The sequence below is a fragment of the Sarcophilus harrisii genome, chromosome 2 (genome assembly GCF_902635505.1).
Source record: "Sarcophilus harrisii chromosome 2, mSarHar1.11, whole genome shotgun sequence".
NCBI classification, from domain to species: Eukaryota; Metazoa; Chordata; class Mammalia; order Dasyuromorphia; family Dasyuridae; genus Sarcophilus; species Sarcophilus harrisii.
This window is the reverse complement of record NC_045427.1, coordinates 270,696,377-270,719,868: the sequence shown is the minus strand read 5'-3', so window position 1 is coordinate 270,719,868 and position 23,492 is coordinate 270,696,377. Positions and strand designations below refer to the sequence as shown.

General features: G+C 34.6%; 1 protein-coding gene across 1 annotated transcript; it reads right to left on the bottom strand.

Annotated features, from left to right (window-relative positions):
• Positions 1 to 10,873: 10,873 nt before the first annotated feature.
• On the bottom strand, positions 10,874 to 11,945 carry GPR33 (G protein-coupled receptor 33). Its single transcript, XM_003756119.2, has one exon. It carries the CDS (start codon positions 11,943 to 11,945, stop codon positions 10,920 to 10,922), a length of 1,026 nt encoding a protein of 341 aa, XP_003756167.1. The 3' UTR covers positions 10,874 to 10,919.
• Between the last annotated feature and the right edge of the window lie 11,547 nt (positions 11,946 to 23,492).

Genomic DNA, 23,492 nt, shown 5'->3' with positions numbered 1-23,492 from the left:
ATGTAAGATCTTGCAGTTTCCCATCTGAAAATATGTGGTCATTATATCCTAGATAAGTAGGTGAGTAATTTGGCCTAGTCATCTATCTGTTGCTGGATGAATGTCTGTCAGTTTCTTTTAGCATTTCTGTTGTTGCTGTCTTTCCTGATAGGCATCTTTATTTGTGAAGAGTTATTTGCTCTAATTACTGGGGACACAAATGGTTGGGGTGATAGATGGCTCTAGGTGGGCATTGGGGGGGGAGAGACCCAATTTATATGCTGAATAAGCTGATTAGACTCCAGGCCATGGCTGAAATAACTGCTAACCAGAGGACAAAGGCACTGGATTTGTTAGCAGACCCAACAACTCGATCTAGACAAGCAGTACTCTTGCATAAATTGGTATTAAGAAGGTAGAGTTTGTGAGAAATTAAGTTTTTGCTGTGTGAAAATTGATGTTAATAGACATGTAGTGAAGAAAATTGCCAAAGACATCAGAAAATTGGCCCATGTCCCATTCCAGACCTGGTCCTCACTAATGTGATCTATGATGTAGCAGGTACCAAAAGTTGGGGCCTGATCATGTGAAGAATTCATCATGGCCATTCTCTTTGGCAAAAGGTAAATGTATTTAGGGGAATGGGTTATAGACAAATTGAAGGCTTACAATAGACACTGGGATTGATGGATATGGAGTAGAGTTGGGAGAGCATATGAAAGACAAATTTTTCAGTGGAACTCACAATTTCCCAGTAGAAAGTGAGCACCCCATGAGGTTGGGGCCTTTAGCTGGTAGGTTACACCTGAAAGGGTCTTAGTACCCTAAAGTAGTTAACTGTAAGGAGGAGAAGTGGGATTGGGAAGGATACTGGAGTTAGAGGAGATATTATGTGGCATGGAGGAAGGGAAAAGACACCACAAGGCAAAGTGCTGTGGTGAGCTGACCCACAGAAGGGTAGCAGCTATGGGATGGCCTACAAGTAGGTTTTTATGGGGAAAATTTAACCTCAGGGACATGACTAGGATTTCCATAGAGGAAAGATTGAACAATCTGGAGAGGGAGATCCAATCAGGCTTGGACCTTTAGAGGGTGGGACCAAGGAATCAAACTGAAAACAGTTTTTTTGGCTCCTGAGGAGGATGGACTCCACTAGAGAAAAAGGACAAAACAGACTCAGAGGGATTGAACTGAGAACAAGATGATTGAGGAAATGTATCAAGAATGGTATAAGAAGTCTTCAAAAGTAAATAAAGAAGAGAGACTGAATGGGATAAACTGAGTGAAGACCTCTCATGGAAATATGGCCTTGGGACTTTGCAGTAATAAACTGAACTATAACTAAAAAGCTGCGGGTGTTCTATTGTCTTGGATGAACATTTCCTCTCCTGTTCTTCCTCTACCCCTCTTAATTAGCATTTACATACTTCTTTTAAAGGTGATGATGGCTTTGGGAATTCAGGTAACAAAATTTTCTCATCTAAGAATATCTGCTTGTATAGCAGTTCTGTAGGAAAATTTGAACTGAGTTTATTTACTAATATTCTTTTATTTCTGGGATAGACTTACATGTTTACAGTGTAAGCCTGGACTCCTTAGACAATGGGAGAAAAAGGGTGGGGCGCTTCTGGTCTCTACAGCTTGTGTTTTGTAGTTTGTGCTTTGCACTCCTCTACTGACACCTTGTCTAGTGGGAGTTGCCCTTTCTCAAGAGATTAATAAATCTCCCTCCTTTTTTTTTTTTTGCTTTTTTACTTCAAGAGTCTCTCATTTTAATTTGGGTAAGGGTCGCTGTCCACAAAATATATAAACATGTGATAGTTTTAGGAGGAGGAGGAAAGAGCACTAAGGCTACAAAGAAAATCTTCCCATGGACAGTGTTACCTGAGTTGAAATTTGAAAAAAGGTAGGGATTCTAAAAGATAGAGGGGGGAAAAAGGGAGTGTGTGTTGAGAATAGTGGGGGAATGCTTGCGAATGACATAGAGCTATGAGATAGAATTCCAAATATGGAGAACAGCAAGTACATAGGCTAATTTGGGTGTAAAGTAGAGAATTGGAGATAGAATAATATGTTATCATCAAACAAAAACAAGTTGGAACCAAATTGTTTAAGAACTTAAGTGTCTAAAACAGCAGTTTGTACTGTGATCTAGAGGCAAAAGGGAGTCATTGAACATTTTATAACAGAAAAGTTTGATAACTAGGTGTTATAATGGATGGGGTGCTGGGCTTGGAGTCAGGAAGACTTATTTTCCTCAGTTCAACTTTGGCCTCAGATACTCACTGGCTATGGGATTCTGAACAAGTCACTCTTTTTGCTTCAGTTTCCTCATCTGTAAAATGAGCTGGAGAAGGAAATAGCAAATCTCATCAATACTTTGCCAAGAAAATTCCAACTCTAGTCACAAAGACTCAGACATCACTGAAAACCACTAAACAACAAATGCATTAGAAAGATTGGAGAGAGGTGAGGCATGAAGTTCAGTGAGGATGCTGTTGTAAATAGTCTCGGCAATGGATGAGAAGGGCCTGTACTCAGGTAGTGACTAGGTGAGTTGTTGTTAATCCTTCATTTTTGCAGGTGATGGCTTCACTCATTCATGAATTAGATTTAAGTGGAGCAGAGTTGTACAGTCTTACTTTTTCTTTCAATCGTTGAATTCTAATAGTAAGACAAAAATTAGGATGATTGGTGATGGCCTGGGATGCAGTGGATAACTTTGGCATCTTCAGAGTCTTACCAAGCTCTAAGTGTAAGCAGAAAGAATAACAAAATGGCATACTTAATACAAAAGTTTCTTCTGCTTAGGAAGTCTCCCAAAATGAGAATGACTCTTGAAAGTTTTATTATGCAACAAGTAATAATAACAATAATGACACTAACAATAATGAGGTATTTCTTAACCTTATCTCTCTGTTGTAAATTCATCCATCAGCATTTTTCTGAGTCAAGAAGCCTATTATAAATGTCAAAATAAAGGATTTGCTGAGCAAAAAAGTCAATAAGATATAGGCAGATGGGATACCACATAGATATCTATAATATACAGAATTACATGATTGATGCATTAGAGGTTATATGGGATTTGAAGGAGGTTACTTCCAATCAGAGAAATAAAACAGGACTTGGTGACTAATTGGATTAGGGAAATGAGAAAGAAGTGAAAAATGCTTTTCAAAGTTGTAAACATTGGTGTTGATGAGGGAAATTGTGGTATGAGGAACACAACCTGGGAAGTCAAAAAGAGAAAATAGGTTTTGGGGAAAAGATTTTGAAATTAAGTTTTCACTATTTTGATCTTAAAGTTCTTCAGGGACATATAGATGAACATATTTAGTAGGTAACTGGAGATGTAAGCCTGATTCTTGGATAAGTTAAACACAGATTTAGTAATCATCTGTATGATTAATTGTACACAGAATATGAGGAAGGTGTGCTGGCATGCCCTTAGGGATCAAGTCTCATTTGCCCTTCCTCTTGAGGGTCAGTTATGCTGGGCAGTGATGCTGCAACATCCTAGATGGAGCCAGTGAGTGTGATGGCATATGTGGTCCATGATTTATGGCATGCTTATGTTCAAATGGCAGTGATAGCTGAATCCACTATAATGGAGGAGATAAGCAAAAGAGGAGAAAGGGTTTCACAAAGAACTTTGGAGAACATATAAATTAAGGAGGATAAAGATGGGGAAAAAGAAGAGAACTAGGGGAGATATTGAAGGAGAGATTTAAGTAGCAAGAAAAACTGAGAAAAAAACAAAATGCAAGCAAACAGCAAGAGTGAAGACACTATATTGTGATCCACACTCAATTCCCACAGTTCTTTGTCTGGGTGTAGATGGCTCTCTTCATCACAAGACAATTGGAAATGGCATAAATCATCTCATCGTTGAAAAGAGCCACATCCATCAGAATTGATTGTTGTATGGTCTTGGTTGTTGCCGTGTACAATGATCTCCAGGTTCTGCTCATTTTACTGCATTATTTCATGTAAGTCTCTCCAGGCCTCTCTGAAATCAGCCTGATAGTCATTTCTTATAGAATAAGGATATCCCATAACACTCATATACCATAACTTATTCAGCCATTCCCCAACAGATGAAGCATCCTCAGTTTCCAGTTTCTGGCCACTACAAAGAAGGCTGTCACAAACATTTTTGCGCATACGGGTCCCTTTCCCTCCTTTACAATCTCTTTGGGATACAGGCCCAATAGAAACATTGCTGGGTCAAAGGGTATGCATAGTTTGATAGCCCTTTGGGCTTAGTTCCAAACTGCTCTCCAGAATGATTGGATCCCTTCACAATTCCACCAACAATGTATCAGTGTTCCACTTTTCCCACATCCCTTCCAACATTTGTCATTATCTTTTCCTGTCATCTTAGCCAATCTGACAGGTGTGTAGTGGTATCTCGGAGTTCTCTTACTTTGCATTTCTCTGATCAATAGTGATTTAGAGCACCTTTTCATATGATTAGAAAGGGTTTTAATTTCTTCATTTGAAAATTTACACTATCAGTTCTTTCTCTGGAGGTGGATAGAATTTTTCATCATAAATCTTTCATAATTGCTTGGATTATTTTTTACTTAGAATACCTGTTCTAGAAACTAGAGATGGAAAGGAAATTGTACCAGTAAAAGGGTAAAATGGGGGTACTACATCTCACAAAGAGGCAAAGGAAACCTATTATATCTGAGAGAAAGAATGGAGGGGGATGAACATAGTGTGTATCTTACTGCCATCATAATTAGCTTAAAGAGAAAAATATTAGACATATTTGATTTGTGGTGAAACTACTCCCACCTCATTGAAAAGTAGGAGGGCAAAAGTGAAAAGGGAAGGAGTAAGCTAAGCGAAAGGGAATACAGAAATTGTGAGGAAAAGAAGTAAGATAGGGGGAGGAACTTAAGGTGGGGGAGGGATACTAAAAAGGGAGGGCTGTGAGAAGCAAGTAGTGCACACAAGTTTGATACTGGGGAGGTAGGTAAGGGGGAAAGAAAGGAGAAAAGCATAAACAAGGGTTAACAAGATGGCAAGTAATACAGAATTGGTCATTTTAACCATAAATGTGAATGGGGTAAACTCCCCCATAAAGAGGAAGTGGTTAGCAGAATGGATTAAAACCCAGAATCCTACAATATGTTGTTTACAGGAGACACGCCTGAAGCAGGGTGATACATACGGAGTAAAGATGTAAAAGGTTGGAGTAAAATCCACTATGCTTCAGGTGAAGTAAAAGCAGGGGTAGCCATCCTCTCAAATAGAGCAAAAGCAAAAATTGATCTAATAAGGAAGGGCACTATATCTTGCTAAAAGGTAGCATAGATAATGAAGCAATATCAAATTAAACATATATGTACCAAGTGGTGTAGCATTTAATTCTTAAAAGAAACTAAGAGAGCTGCAAGAAGAAATAGATAGCAAAACTATAATAGTGGGAGATCTCAACCTTGCACTCTCAGAATTAGATAAATCAAACCACAAAATAAATAAGAAAGAAGTCAAACAGGTAAATAGAATACTAGAATAGAAATATTAGAATAGAATACTAGATATGATAGCTCTTTGGAGAAAACTAAATGGAGACAAAAAGGAGTATACTTTCTTCTCAGCAGTTCATGGAACAAAAATTGACCATATATTAGGACATAAAAACCCAAACTCAAATGCAGTAAGGCAGAAATAGTAAATGCATCCTTTTCAGACCATGATGCAATGAAAATTACATTCAACAAAAAGCCAGGGGAAAATACACCCCCCCCCCCCAAAAAAAAATTGGCAACTAAATAATCTCATACTAAAGAACGATTGGGTGAAACAGCAAATCATAGACATAATTAATAACTTCACCCAAGAAAATGACAAAAATGAGATGTCATACCAAAATGTGTGGGATGCAGCCAAAGTGGCAATAAGGGGAAATTTCATATCTTTAGAGGCCTACTTGCATAAAATAGAGAAAGAGAAGATCAATGAATTGGGCTTACAACTAAAAATGCTAGTAAAAGAACAAATTAAAAATCTCCAGTCAAACACTAAACTTGAAATTCTAAAAATGAAAGGAGAGATGAATAAAATTGAAAATAAAATAACTATAGAATTAATTAATAAAACTAAGAGTTGGTTCTATGAAAAAAGCCAACAAAATAGACAAACCCTTAGTAAATCTGATTAAAAAAGAAAGGAAAGAGGAAAATCAAATCGTTAGTCTTAAAAATGAAAAGGGAGAACTCGCCACTAATGAAGAGGAAATTAGAGCAATAATTAGGAGTTACTTTGCCCAACTTTATGCCAATAAATTTGATAACTTAGATGAAATGGCAGAATACCTTCAAAAATATAGCTTGACCAGATTAACAGAGGAAGAAGTAAATAGACTAAACAGTCCTATTTTAGAAAAAGAAATAGAACAAGCTATTGACCAACTCCCTAAGAAAAATTCCCCAGGACCAGATGGATTTACATGTGAATTCTACCAAACATTTAAAGAACAATTAACTCCAATAATATATAAACTATTTGAAAAAATAGGGATCGAAGGAGTCCTACCAAATTCCTTTTATGACACAGACATAGTACTGATACCTAAACCAGGTAGGTTGAAGACAGAGAAAATTATAGACCAATCTCCCTAATGAATATTGATGCTAAAATCTTAAATAGAATATTAGCAAAAAGATTACAGAAAATACAGAAAATCACCCCCAGGATAATACACTATGACCAAGTAGAATTTATACCAGGAATGTAGGGCTGGGTCAATATTAGGAAAACTATTAGCATAATTGACTGTATTAATAGCCAAATTAACAAAAAGTATATGATCATCTCAATAGATGCGGAAAAAGCATTTGATAAAATCCAACATCCATCCCTAATAAAAATACATGAGAGGATAGGAATAAATGAACTTTTCCTTAAAATAGTCAGGAGCATATATTTAAAACCACCAGTAAGCATCATATGTAATGGGGAAAAACTGGAATCTTTCCCAGTAAGATCGGAGTGCAACAAGGTTGCCCACTTTCACCATTATTATTCAATATTATATAGAAATGCTAGCCTCAGCAATAAGAGTCAAGAAAGAGACTAAAGGAATCAGAGTAGGTAATGAGGAAACCAAGCTATCACTCTTTGCAGATGATATGATGGTATACTTAGAGAACCCCAGAGATTCTACTAAAAAGCTATTAGAAATAATTCATAACTTTAGCAAAATTGCTGGATACAAAAGAAATCCACATAAATCCTCAGCATTTTTATACATCAACAAAATCCAACAGCAAGAGATACAAAGAGAAATTCCATTCAAAATAACTGTTGATAGCATAAAATATTTGGGAACCTATCTACCAAATAAAAGTCAGGAATTCTATGAGCAAAATTGCAAAACACTTTCCACACAAATAAAGTCATATTTAAATAATTGGAAAAATATTAAGTGTTCTTGGATAGGCTGACAGAATATAATAAAGATGACAATATTCCCTAAACTAATCTATTTAGTGCAATACCAATCAGACTCCCAAGAAACTATTTTAATGACCTAGAAAAAATAACAAAATTCATATGGAAGAACAAAAGGTTGAGAATTTCAAGGGAATTAATGAAAAAAAATCAAGTGAAGGTGGCCTAGCTGTACCTGATCTAAAACTATATTATAAAGCAGCAGTCACCAAAACCATTTGGTATTGGCTAAGAAATAGATTAGTTGATCAGTGGAATAGGTTAAGTTCAAAAGACAAAATAGTCAATAACTATAGCAATCTAGTGTTTGACAAACCCGAAGAACCCAACTTTTGGGATGAGAATTCATTATTTGACAAAAAATGCTGGGAAAACATTAGTGTGGCAGAAATTAGGCATGGACCCACACTTAACACCATATACCAAGATAAGATCAAAATGGGTCCATGATTTAGGCATAAAGAACGAGATCGTAAATAAATTAGAGGAACATAGGGTAGTTTACCTCCCAGACTTGTGGAGGAGGAAGGAATTTGTGACCAAAGAAGAAGTAGAGATCATTATTGATCACAAAATAGAAAATTTTGATTTCATCAAATTAAACAGCGTTTGTACAAACAAAACTAATGCAAACAAAATTAGAAGGGAAGCAACAAACTGGGAAAACATTTTTACAGTTAAAGATTCTGATAAAGGCCTCATTTCCAAACTATATAAAGAATTAACTCTAATTTATAAGAAATCAAGCCATTCTCCATTTGATAAATGATCAAAGGATATGAATAGACAATTTTCAGATGATGAAATTGAAACTATTTCCACTCATATGAAAGAGTGTTCCAAATCACTATTGATCAGAGAAATGCAAATTAAGACAACTCTGAGATACCATTACACATCTGTCAGATTGGTTAAGGTGACAGGAAAAAATAATGATGAATGTTGGAGGGGATGTGGGAAAACTGGGACATAAATGCACAAAAAATATGCAGAAAAATAAGAATGCCTGTTATTCACAATCAATCATCATACAGTATTACTGTTGTTGTATATGATATCCTCCTGGTTCTGCTCATTTCACTGTGCATCAGTTCATGTAAGTCCTTCCAGGTTTTTCTTTTTTTATATGCTTGTCTCTCTCTTTTTTTTTAATAGTGCAATAGTGTTTCATATATAATAACTTTTTCAGCCATTTACCAACAATAATGATTTGGAGCAATTTTTCATATGACTATAGACAGCTTTAATTACTTCATCTGAAAACTGTTCATATCCTTTGATTATCAATTGGGGAATAACTTATATTCTTATAAATTTCTTATAAATTTGACTGTTCTCTATATATTTGAGAAATTAGGACTTTGTCAGAGAAACTTGTAAAAATTTTGGCCTTTCTTTCAGGAGGTGAGCAGTTGTTTCAGTTTCTATTTTGCCTCTGGTTCTAGATTATCAGGGCATTTTTTCCTGATAATTTTTTGAAAGATAATGTCTAGATGACTTTTTTTTTTTTTGATCATGGCTTTCAGGTAGTCTGATAATTCTTACATTATCTTATGTTTATTTGTTTTTCAGATGAGTTGTTTTTCCAGTGAGTTATTTCACATTTTCTTCTATTTTTCATTATTTTGATTTTATTTTATTGTTTCTTGATGTCTCATGGAGTCTTTAGCTTCCAATTAGTCCAATATTAAATTCTTGAATTAGAAAATAGTATACTTTGATGCACATTCAGTTTCCATATTTCTCCCTCTGGATGTGGATGACATTTTCCACCCCAATGTGATGTCCATGACTCGGAAGTACTAGCTGTAAATACAGCAACATCAAAATCCCAAGTAGGCAAGTGTGGTCTAAGGTTAAACAAGAGTCCAAGGGAGGAAGCAAATGGATTGGAATTCATATAAGAACTACCTTTCTAACTTGACTTGATTTACTTGAATGATTGCCCATGTACTTTTTAAAAAAACTTTTTTATTGTTATTTTTTTCTGGTGTTTATATACACACCTTATTGTTTAAAATACACATTTCTTTGTGAATCATATTGGGAGAGAAAAATCAGAATAAAAGGGAAAAACCACAAGAGAAAAAAATAACAGAAAAAAAGAAAAAAAAAAGAACATGGCATGTGTTGATTTGCATTTAGTCTTTATAGTTCTCTCTGGATGGAGATGGTTTTTTCTATTCAAAGTTTATTGTGATTGCCTTGGATCATTGAACTGATGAGAAGAATCAAATCTTTCATAATTAATCATTGCACAATTTTGCTGTTACTATGTACAATGTATTCCTAGTTCTGCTTGTTTCATTCACTATTAGTTTGTGTAAATCTTCCCAGGCCTTTCTAAAATCGGCTTGTTCATTATTTTTTATAACACAATAATATTTCATTATATTCATATACTATAACTTATTTAGTCATTCCCCAATGAATCATTTTCTGATTCTCTACTACCACAAAAAGAGCTGTTACAAACATTTTTGCACATATGGATCTTTTCCCCTCCTTTATAACCTTCTTGGGAAACAAATCTAGTAGAGACACTGCTGGATGAAAGGGTAATATTTTGATAACCCTTTGGGGATAGTTCCAAATTGTTCTCCAGAATGGTTGGATCATTTCACAACTCTACCAACAATGCATTAGTGTCTGTTTCCCACATTCCCTCCAATATTTATCATTTTTTCCTATCAATCCATGTACTTTTGAATCCTAGAGTCTAGAACTAAGTCTGCCCTCTTCCTTTCACCTATAATTTTTTGGATGTATGTGATCATCATATAGTTTCTTTTATTTTTTATTAACGTCTCCTGATCTTTGTGGGTTTTTTTGTTATTTTATTTTTTCCCAATTGCATATAAAAATAAATTTTAACATTTAAAAAATTTTGAATTTCAAATTCTTTCTTCTCATTCTTCCTTCTGCCCTAAGATGGTATGCAATTTGATATAGTTTATACATAGGCAATCATGCAAAGCATATTTCCATATTAGTCATATAGTGAAAAAAACAGACAAAAACACAAAATGAAAAATTACAGCTTATTTTATTGGTAAAGCAGCAATTTCCACTATTAATATAATTCAGGTGCTGCCTAGAAACTGAAGGAGAGGATTCCAGTCAATTTCCCCATAACTAGGATATTCCAAATAAGAATAGAGATCCATACCCAGCAGTGACTCTTAGGAAATAATATTTCTTTAGTCCTAAGGTCAAAGATAGCTCAAATAGGAACTATAGTTGGGTATTTCATTTATTTACATTGTCACCTGTTGTTTGTCTTTTAGGATACCTCATTGATTTAACAAAGCCAGAAATACTGACCTTAAATTTCAGGGCACTCTCCCCCTGCCAAAAAAACAAAAACAAAAAATGGAAAGAGAACTTTCTCTGGGAGAAGATAGGCTTATTTTGGGATGAACAAAAAGAAAGAAGATCCTTTCTGATATTTTAGCTTGGGAATCCACAATTTAAAATGATTTTATTGTACTTGGGTTTTGGGACTGCTCTAAATAAGACTGTTCATGCAAAACTGACTCAAACAAAGCAACAATAGATTCTTTGAAGACTTTCTTGAAGTTCTCCCCAATAAATAGATAAAATGTGGGAGAAAAGAAAATGTTAAATGAGACAGTAATGGCTGTAACTATATAAGTCAGTTTTATGACTAGTGTGTGCGTCTCATTGAAAAATAAACTATGGTAGACATGATAGGGCAGCCAACAGACAAAGAAGGAGCCAATAAAAGTCATCATAGTTATGAAGGGTTTGCTGGACTTAACCAGGCCCCTCTGCCTTAATTTTTGGACTACTCTAACATAACAGAATATGATGGTGAATAAAGGCAGAAGAAAACCTAGCCAGAGGCGGCTAATGAATAAGGCCATGTGGATTCTTTTCCTCAGTGCTTCGGTTTTCTGGCTTTCCTGATTATTGAATAAAGCATAGTTGTTTTTGCAGATGACTACTCCATTTGTGTTTTTTTGGGTTTCCCGAAATACCAGATGGGGAATGCTGAGGACAGTTGCAAAGATCCAAATCCCCATGAGAGTGATGGAAGCCCAGCGGATGTTTCGGTGTTTCTTTGACCATATTGGATGAAGAGTAAGAAAATAGCGATCAAGACTGATGGCACACAGAATAAAAACAGAGGCAAACATCCCCAAGGAAAAGGTGCTATTGAAGACTTTGCACATGACAATACCAAAGCCCCAGTGATTGGCTTGTAGGTTGGAGATGACCTTGAAAGGCATAATTAATGAAGAAATAAGATATGAGAGAATGAGATGGAAAAATAAGAGAGTATTGACTGTCTTTTTCATCTTGAATCTTAGCACCCACAAGTAAAGGACATTGGCTATGATACCAACAGTGAATAAGATAGATGAAAAAATGGTAATCGCCAGGTTAATTACTGGGTGAGGATCAGGGAAACTGATGTTACTTTTTACTGTGGTTGCACTGATCAAATAATCAGTAGTAGTATTCAGATCCATAACTTTCCGTGGTACCTGGGGTGAAAGAAGAAAATGAGGAAAAATAGTCATATTCAAAGTTTTTCTTTCTTTTTTAAAAAATATTATTACTGAGAATGGGCCAATTAGTCAATAAACATTTATAATACTTACTGTCAATCAGCACTTACTATCTACCAGATACTCTGTTAAACACTAAAGATAAAAATATACCACCCTGTGTATTTATGGTCCCCATTCTTCCCATGGATGATATGTGTGCTTCTGTGAGAGTGCACTTTGGACTTATGGGGAGAATATTTTGTAACTCCTGTTCTTGCTGTGTCTTTGCTATAGAGCCTCACTCTTTCCTCTAGAGTCATTGATGTCCAATGGCAGGACAAAATCAAGATAACTCATGATAGTCTAGGATGCAGTGGTTTATCTTGGTCTTTCTAAATTAAGGTCTTTCCCAGGTCTCAATTTGTTTGAGACAGGGCCCATTCAATGACTGGGGGATATGTAAGAATTGAGGGAAAAATTTGCAATCACAAAAGTATCAATCAGAGAGGGGAAGACCCTCAAAATTTATGACCCGAGTAGAAACCGATTATTATTTACACTCATTCTAAGACATAAAAACTTAAATAAAGAACTACAGAGATCTGGAGTGATGGCTTATTATTGGTCATTTAATGAAAGCCAGAATAATTTGGTTTAAAGGCTAGTCAAGTAGCGTTAGCTTTTAAAAAGCCTGTTTTTCAAAGGTGTATTTCAAGAATCACAAATTAAAACTTCATAGGGCACAAAGTAAATTGTCCTGGCTTTGAGAGGAAAAGATAATTAAATAATAAATAAAGCTAAGTATATAAATAATCCAAAAACTTAGACCCCTCCCAAAGATTATTTATATTTTGTAAAATATTATCTATCTATCTATCTAATGGACAGAACACCCACATGTTAGGATATGGTACTTGAAGTGGAGAGAGGGACTTCATGTGGCAAGAGAAGAAGAGGAAGGAAGAAGAAGAGAAAATAGGAGGAGGAGGAAGAGAAGAAGAAAATAACATTAGTAGCATTTTCCAGCTTCTCCTTTAATTGCCAGAGGGAAGCTATTACTGCTTCTGAGGTAATAGAGATAGCTCTCAGAGACTATGCTGCATTGTAGAAAACCTACAGGAGGAGGAGCATTCTCCATTGACAATCATCCAGTAGTCTCAATTCCTTTTTTGCTAAATATATTTGCTCAGATAATCTGGTAGTGGCAATTAATTCAAAATGTTCTCCTAAAAATGTGGTTCACTTCATCTCAAAAATACACAGTATCCATGGGAAGGAATAAATTTAAGCTTAGACCATTGTAGTAATGAGGCACATGTGTAAGAAATATGTGTGACAATGATTTCACTCACAATACCTGTTCTGGAAGTCCTCATGCAGAATTCTGTTGTTTATCCTTCGTCCTGAAGGAGGACCAATGACATCACAAGGGTGAATTGCAATTGGATTTAAGTGAGGCAGAACTGTCCAAAGTCATCAGCTGTTTCTTCCAGAGTTATTGAAGTCCAGTGGCAAAACAAAGTCAAAATGACCAGTGATGGCTCCAGAAGGAAGGTAGTTTCAGAAGGGAAGACCCTAACAACTGGGGGTCCTGGGAAAGAAACAAATGATACTTTTATATTAAAAGTACAAATAATAATAATGAGCAATTACTGCAATATAATTGACTCAAGTCCACTGAATTAAGACCAGAATAATTTGAGCAATAGGAAAACAAAATTCTGAATTACTATCCCACTGAGAGAATACATTCCAGGAACCTCTTATAAAAGAAGTGAAATATGAAAATTGAAGGTCATGAAAGTGAAGCTAGTTTTCTCAGTATTTGGGCTGTTTTAGTGAATTCTGGATAAACATTTAAAAGAAGTACAGATTCATTATGTACTGGCATCAATCCAGAAAGCTTTGTTTCTTGACAATCACATGATGTTTACTTTAGAACTGATTATATTAGGCTAATACAATATTACAACATATTATAATCAGATTAGTATGAATAATATAAGTAAATGTTGCTAGATGATACACTAATATTTAGCTTTTTTTCTCTTTTTTTTCTTTTTCTTTTTATTATAGTTTTTTATTTACAAGTTATATGCATGGGTAATTTTATAGCATTGACAGTTGCCAAACCTTTTGTTCCAATTTTTTCCCTCCTTCCCCCCACCACCTCCCCCAGATGGCAGATTGACCAATACATGTTAAATATGTTAAAATATAATATTTAGCTTTTAGTTGTGGTTTGCTTAAAAAAATAAGGGTTAACTTTTATTTAGCATTAGATTATCCAGAATTCACCTAGAGTACATTGACCAGATATATAAAAGAGTGACACCTCAGGACCTGAAAGATTATTAAAGTATCTTCTAAATCTTAAAAGAAGGATGAAATTTTGTTTAGTATATTTTGTGTTGTTTATTAAATTCAATTCAGGTGATTAAATTTATGTTGTTTATATTTAATTGCATTCAAATTATTTGAAAATTGACATTCATATATATGTATAAATTTCTTTCTTAATAAAAATATCTGATTAATTTAAGTACTTCCTTTGATGACTGACTACGTTGATTAAAAGGAACTTTGTTGTATCGTAAATGGAAATCCATGACTACGTTAAGAATGTAGTAGGAAATATATATTACCTGAATCAACAAACTATATATTTACTTTTTGATCACTCTAATTAGAGTGGAGATGTGAACCATTCTGGAGAGCAGTTTGGAACTATGCCCAAAGGGCCATAAAACTGTATATGCCCTTTGATCAGCAGTGTCTCTACCAGGTCTGTATCCTAAAGAATTCATAAAAGAGGGAAAAGGATCCACAGGTGCAAAAATGTTTATATCAACTCTTTCTTGTGGTGATAAGGAATTGGAAATTGAATGGATGCCCCTCTGTTGGGGAATAGCTGAATAAGTTATGGTATATGAATGTAATGGATTATTATTGTTCTATCAGAAATTATGAAGAGGCTGATTCCAGAAAAGCCTGGAAAGACTTAGATGAGCTGATGCTAAATGAATGAACAGATTAAGAGAACATTGTACACAGCAACAAGAGTATGTGATGATCAACTATGCTAGACTTGGCTCTTTTCAGCAATAAGATGATTCAGGGCAATTACAATAGACTTGTGATGGAAAGAGCCATCTGCATCCAGAAAAAGGACTATGTAGACTGAATGTGGATCAAAGCACAGTATTTTTACCTTTTTCTTGTTTTTTTTTTTCTTTCTCATGTTTTTTTTCCCTTTTGATCTGATTTTTCTTGTGCAGCCTGATTTATATGGAAATATATTTAGAAAAATTGCACATGTTTAACCTATATCAGATTGTTTCCTGTCTTAGAAAAGGGTGATGACAAGGAGACAAGTATGGAACACAAGGTTTTGCAAAGCTGAATGTTGAAAACTATCTTTGCATGTATTTGGAAAAATAAAATTCTATTAAGAATTTAAAAACAAAAGACCTTCACAACCAAAAATAAAATAAAATAGAGGTGAATGATTTTTCACTGAGCAGAAACATTTTCAGTTATATATAAGGAAAATAAATATGCGACTTGTCCATGATAGCATGTGCTGGGGAATGAACCTGCTTAGGTATCTTTGCTTTAAATCCAACATTTTGTCCATAGTAAATATAATGATCTTGATATTAATATGATAATCACAGTTGTCATATTACAAGGGTGTCCCAAAAATCTTAGTGCAATTTCAAGACTTACTAGCTTAAAACTGCACTAAGACTTTTGGGACACCTTGTATATAATTATATGATTGTATTCCAAAAGAGTATCCATATTAGAATTTGGGCTAAAATAATTTTATTTTATTAGTAAAGCCTTTGCATATATGTGCATATTATATATATATATAATATCAATTCATGCAATGACATAAGTATTTATTTGCAATATATTTTAATGTACTATTTTACCAAATCTGAAATTAACAAAAATTAACAAAAAGCAATAAGTACATTTCAATGCACTATTTTACTAAGTCTGAAAATAACAATAATTAACATTTACATTGCACTTAATGTGCCAGACACTGTGCTAAGTGCTTTACAATTTTTATTTCCTTTGATCCTCATAACAACCTTGGGAGATGGGTGCTATATTCACCCTCATTTTATAAAAGAGAAAATTGAGGTTAAATGCCACAATTAGTAAGTGTCTGAGGCCAAATTTGAACTGACTATATACTTATTATCTGAGTATTACTTCACTGTCCTCTTGCATTTAGCTAACAGCAATAATGCTAATGATCATCTTGGTCTCCAAGTCATAATAGTTCTTAAATCTTCTCAAAACTCCACACGAAGTGTTTTTTGGGTATTGAAGTACTCTCATCAGTGGTGTCAGTGACACATTTCCTACTATACTTCCCACTTTTCTTCTTGATCACCTATGAGAGTCCCCTTCCATGTTCAAGAACTCTGAAATTTCTTTATCCAATTAAAATCTGTTGTCATTCCCTATCTCCCTCTCCCTTGAAACCTCAAACCTTGTTCATCCTCACTGACCCGTAATCTCTCCATACCCCTCAGTTCTTTAACATGTTATAACCTTTGTACTAGTTATATTCTCCTTCCTTCCTTATTTTGATTTCTTGGTGAACCTGGTCAATTTTACACTGTCCTGTTCTCTCTAGTAATCCCTCCCCATCTTATTTTGCCTTGCTAAGCCTTTATCTGTAGGCTTTTTATACCTTACTGCCTCCAGCATACTCGAAGCAGTATTTCTTTGATGTTCCTGCATTTTTACTGGCTGTACCCTATGCCTGTAATTCTCTGTCTCTTTGTCTTCATCTCCTAGCTTCTTTGACTTCCCTCAAATGCCAGCTAAAATCTTACCGTCCTAAAAGGCCTACTAGATCCTTTCTTGATTCATCCTTAATGTTAGTACCTTCCTTCTGTGAATTATCTTCAATTTATCCTTTATATCTCTTGTTGTACATAGTTGTTTTTTTGTTGTCTCTCCCATTAGACTAGGAACTCCTTGAGAACAGAGAATTTTTTTTTCTGGTATTTCTTTATATCCTCTATTTAGTATAAATACTTGTTGACTGCCTTCCTTGAAATTTCCCCCAAATGCTCCTACCATTTCTGTGAATTCAGTGCTGGGTCCTTTCTCCCAGTTCTTCTTTCATTTGGAAATACTACACTTTACACTTTTCTTTTTCCTTGGAAAGAAGGTTGAGAGGTAAACGGACACCTCACTTTTTAAAAAATTAATTATTTTAATTTATTTCTTGAAATATTTCCCAATTACCTGTAAAAATTTTAGCACTCATTTTAAAAAAAAAGTTTTGAATTCCAAATACTCTCTCCCACTTCTGCTCCTTCACCCTTTTTGAGAAGGCAAACAATTTGATATCAATTATACATGTGAAGTCATGCAAAAAACATTTTTCTATCTTCTTATAGCTGTTTTTATTTAGTTGTCCTCTTATGAGTTTGTGTCTTGATCTTCCCTGACATCATAATAACTTTTTATGATTAAATTCTTTTGTTATAATTTTTTGTTCAGTTTTTCTACTGTTTTTCTTGATTTTGAACTTTCTGTTGATACTGATCTCTGTAACCTGTGTGTAGGATGGAGGTGTACTTTCTCAAGCTTCATGCTTTCCCACACTGTTGTTTTCAGGGTTAGTTCTGTGGATCTGAAAGTTTTTGGTGCTTCTAAGGTGTTGTGATCTGGGGAGAAATGTGGTCACTGCTCTCCTGGGCTGCACTCTGCCCCTTATCCAGGAAGGGTCTTTGATCCCTTGGTATTATAACTGAAAACTTCTCAAAATTCCTGATCCCTTGGGACTGTAAGTGATATTCCCCTCAGGGTTTCTACTCTCCCTTTAACAAAAGTTTTCTTCCTTGCTCTTGATCCATAACACAGAAGTAGTGTATAGACAATGGAATCATCAAATAATTCTCTCTCAGGCGTTCTACTCTCTTTTGACTAAAAGGGCCCTCCATGCCCTTGAATTATAACCCAGAAGCGAGCCAGACATCATCTAGTCCTAGGTTTAGTCCTATATTTTTAAGGGACTTTGATTTTTTTTGTTTATTTGTTTTTACATATGTGAAGTGAGCTATCCTATTTTAAGATGAAGAGCTTTTTCTTAAGTATTAAATACTGATTAAAAATACCTTCTATATTGTCAACCCACCAGCCTCAGTTCTGGGGCTTCTGCTGTCAAATGGGCAAATTATAAAGTGGTTGCTCTGGGTATGTGGGTGGCAGATCTTTGTGGTGGCAAAAATAGAATCTGGAAGTGGGCTCCCTCATCTGACATTATTGGAGGAAGAATCATCAGAAGGAAAAGCAGAACACTAAGTTTCACAATGAGATTTAAAAGATGAGGTCAGACTGAAAAAAGAAATGGGTCTTTTCAAGGCGAGAAAGATGAAAACGGACAATAAACATGGTTGGTTTAATAATCTCATGAAGGGTGTTTTTAAAATCATGGCCTTGTATATCAGTCTCAAAAGATTTGAATAGCTTCTACCTGTTGTTCCTTATCCCCTTATTCCAGAACTTCTGAAGCACATAATTTTAGAACGATAACAAAAAGGTAGTACTGCTTTCTATTTAAGATAGAGGAATACTTCAGAAATGCACTAACTTGGACCAGTTTTCCTTATTTTCTCTCTACTCAGTTCCTAGACCTTTTAGGTCAAATCTGTGTTAACTCCATTATCCTGATTATTTTCCCTAAGTAGGCATTCTCTTTATCCCAATGAAATCAGAGGTACAATCCTTTCCCCCATGGTTTCTTACATCTCCATTGACAATGAAAAATATACATTCAATAAAAACAACAAATATTTATTATGTTTTGGCTATATACAAGGCAACTACCAATAAATGTTTATTACATGTCTGCTATGTGAAAGCAAGAGCTAACTTGACTTGGAGTTAGAAATACACAAGTTAAGCCTTGTCTCTGACATATAATAGCTGTGTGATTATGGGCAATTCATTTAACTTCTCAGTTTTACTCTCAATCTCCCCCCGTCCAACTTCCTAAATCATGTAGTAGTTGTTGGAATACTTTGTTTTCTATATCACTGAAATCACAGATTTGCCGGCCCCATCCTACCCCACCCGCACTATATAGTCTTGTGTAGATCAAAGCAACTGCATAGCTGGTAAAGCTGCATGTATGTAATAGTCCTAATAGGATTTGTCTGTGTGTGACCTGCAATCTCTAATTTTTCACAAATTTTATATATATACTTACATACACACACATACCTACATATATATATATATATATATATATATATATATATATATATATATTACATAAATCACACACACACAAATACTGATTATAATCCTGAGAAATAATGTCAACTTTTTTTTAAAACCATATTTCTTTGGCATTTTCCCACTAATGCTATACTGATTTGCCTGAATGTGACATGGAAGTAACTCTGGGTTACCGAAGATTATATTATAAAATGTATTATCTGGCAGATTCTACTAAATTGGAAAGACTTCTTGTAGAGGCTGGCTAATGGATCAGGCTGTTATCAGGAAACCATGGAACTATTTAGAAAGCTGATCTTCAGGTGGTGAATTTTTTGGCTATATACCCTTTTAAACTTTATGTAAAGGCACAGGAAATTGTAATCTCCCTTGGTGACAGAGTAGCAGGTGAAATCACAAATCCTTGAAGTGTTGACTTAAATTCAATGGAGGAAAGAAATCTTTTTTTTTTTTTTCCTAGTTCTAATAGTCCCGTCTTGCTAAGAATTGAGTATTTTGAGCTCATGTTAAATTGTTGGATTGTTGCTGTATTTTTTTTTTTTAATGAGCTTCTTTAATTTTGTGTACAAAATCAGAACACCAAAGAACTGGAAGGGACTTTTCAAATCATCTGTTCCAGTCCCCTCATCTTATAGATGAAGAAACTAAGGCACAGAGAAGTTAAAGCATGTGCCCACAGTTTTACTACGTATTAGTAGAAAAGTTAGGACTGAAACCTAGGTTATGGGTGAATATGCAAATACCAAAAATTTTAAATTCCATCAGAAATTGTGAGAACTCCCAGAGTGAGAACTCTCTCTGCCAACATTGATCACACCTGAAGTGTGATTTGGAAGCTAAGTCCCAGTTTATATAGTTTAGTCAACTATAACCAGCAAATGGCAGAAGTCATTATATGACCACATAACACTAGATAATAAAAATGTCTTTAAAGAAATTTTAACCAGGAAGGTTTTTCATCCTATATTTAGGTCAACAATTTTTTTTAGATGTGCAGGTAATATTTTTTTAGGATCCAGTGCTTTATTCCTCATAAAAGTCTCTTCAAAGCTATCAATATTAGCAATGAATGGCTGAATAAAAGTATTAGACAACTCTTTTTAGAGATAATTTCATAATTTCATATGACAATATGAAATATATAGACAATATAAAAAATTTACTTACCTAGAAAATATGTAGGCAGCTAATGAAATATGACTGCTTCTGCTCTGGTGGTATGTCCAGAACCTGTTTAATTTTCTGATTTCACTATTTGGTCAGGTGGTTTTAAAGAAAGAACATGTAGAAACTGAAAATTTTTACCAAACTTTGATGAACCAATAGTTTAAGATTAAAAAAATCCTGGGGCAGAAATAAAGTACTTAAATAGAGAGTACAGCTACTTGAAATGATGAGCTGAGAAATACATACAGAATTTAGCTGTAGTAGTTTACATGATACTGTGTCCTAAACACTAAATCTGGCTCTTTAACTTATACTTACCTTTGTGATCTCAGACAAATTAATTATAACTCCAAGGATGTTTCTTCATGTGAGAAATGGAGATATGAATGCCTACTCTGCCTGCCTGTTGGGACTGTCAGAATGAGATGATGTACATGGCAAGGTTTTGATAATTACAAAGCTCCATTTAAATGTAAAGACTTTTTAATGGATAAATAAAAAAATGTGAATAACCTTAGGTTCTACTCATCTATATTTGCTGATTTGTGAGACTGCAGTAATAGGCAAGGGATAAACTGATTCTTGGCATGTGAACTTATTATTGAAGAACAATGCTGGAAATAGTTATATTATCTATGGAAAACACAAAACACCATAATATTGAAAGGGAACAATATCACTATTATCTGAGAACAATGACATGGGGCTAACTGTAAGAATACAGGGAAAAGATCACCAGCTTTCCCTTCACTCCAGTGTTATTGCTAAATGAAGCTCCAGAATTATTTCCAAACTGAAAATCTACTCATCTCAACCTAAATATTAAGCAGACTTGAGGGAGTTTTTTTTCAGTGGGAATAGGATTTAAAGACTTTGATCTGGGGAATTCTTTTCTGTTCTAGATAATCATTTCTATGAGCCCAAAGAACTGAAAATCTGCTGATTAGGCCAAAGTCTATTTAAATTAAACCAAAGCAATTTCACAAGTGATAACTGAAAATGTTACCAGCAGATGGCAGCAGCATCTCTGTGGAGAAGCAAGTGGATTGCTTTGGAAACAAAGTGAGGTCCAGAATTGCTGAGAGGCTAAACTGATAAAGCAGTAAGGGTGTCCTACCTGGAACAGAATCCAAAAGAGTTTCCTGGAGAGAATTCTCTCTCCTACTGGTAGCATAGGAATTTATGGGAGATTTTCTCATGCTATTAAATATTCTATTTTTTAAAAAATGCATCTTGCTTTTAATTTGCTTTGTCTGGTATAAAGTATTATACTACTGCATTAGTACTCTGAATCTAACATTACCATGAACCTTGATGGAAGTCAGGTGGGATCCTAGGCTACATTTCATATTTGCATTTCAATGAATACATTTATAGACCTTATCAAAGTTGCTTATATGAGGTGAAGGGTATAGGTATACTTCAGGGAATTCTTCACTTCATTGATCATTTCCTCCCTCAAGAATCTGGGAACTTCACAATTTAACCCTAATTAAAGTATCGTCAGCAGTGCAAGCATATGGTTCACAAGGATCAATGAATGAGCAGTCTTGGTCACAAGAAAAGATTATTATGATACATATATTATAATATATGTATTTGCTTTTCTAGTTGAGTTTTGTTTAATTTTGTTGTTGTTAAAAAGGAGAATTTAGTGGGAACATACAAGTGAATGCTTCTGAAGTTTAAAAAAAATAAGTAAAAGTTATCAATTTAGGGGTCAGGAAAAATGTTTGTTTATAACTCAAAGAAAACAAATTGGGTTCAAGCATCTACTCAAATGGAACTCATAGCCTCCTCTTTCCAATGAAACTTTTCCACCAAACCCATAATTCAATATATGACAGAGTAAGAGAAAGGACATTTATTTAAAACAAAATTCAAGGTGAATCATAAGTGCACATGCATGTTCACACACACAGAGTAAATCAAGCAGCAAACATGCAAGTCCCTCATTTCCCAAGTGGCTACTTTCCCCAAATCTCCAGGGATCTGAGGTTTTAAGAGCACTCATTTCTACTTCCTTTGTCAGCCTTTTAATTTATTAGTGAAAATACAGGAATGTTATATAGCCTAATGAATTTTGAAGCTTCAAAGCTTGGATAGAACTGTATGTTACCATAGGAATGATGGAACATTGCAGAATTTTTTTTTTTTTTAACTTTTGGGACCTAGTGGGAAAATTATTTCCACTCTAACTTCTACTGAAATCATTGTACTATGTAAGTTAGATGCCACTGAGAATAAAAGACTTCAGTCACTGTTTCTACTGATATTCTTGGAAACCTAGAAGCCAGACTTGGCTGATGAGATATTTCTTCTACCACTAGAATTAGTATTGAACAGGTATATCTGAGGAGAAATGCCTCATTGTGCTAGCTCTAGTACAAACTAAATTCAGATTTCTTTCACCCTTTCCCTTTCTCTCATAAGTTCACTTTCTCCTTTTTTCCTAAAATTCTGAGCATTATTGAGTCCATTTCCCCCACTCCCCAAAGGAAACTATGGTAATTAGGGAAAGGATGAGGACTCTGAGGGTGTTAAACTTATTTTGTTGTAATATTTCAGGCTCATATCCTTGTCATTGTAGGAGAAAATGTTAATCAATCAGAATTTAGAAACTTGGTGATGAAATGTCTTCCAATTCTTTGCTAAAAGGTGGGTACCATAGAGGTTGATTGAGCAATACTATTTCAGATATGACCATTGTTTTGTATTGTTTTGCTGAACTGTACTTTCTAGTTCCAAGGGGAGTTGGGGGGATAAAGATAGGAGTCATAGGGGAGTTACAATGTATAAAAATAGTATAACAATAAAACTTTTTAAAAGTTTAAAAGCTTTTTTAAAAAGTTTAAAGAAGAAATAAAAGATATTGGTGGCCCATGTGACAAATACTTGAAATCTGGAGAGTGTCATGAAAAGCAAAATAATGAATTTCTTTTATTTTTATTTTTATTTATTTTTTAAATTATAGCTTTTTATTTACAAGATATATGCATGGATAATTTTTCAGCATTGAGAATTGCAAAACCTTTTGTTCCAATTTTTCCCCTCCTCCTTACCCCCGTCCCATATGGC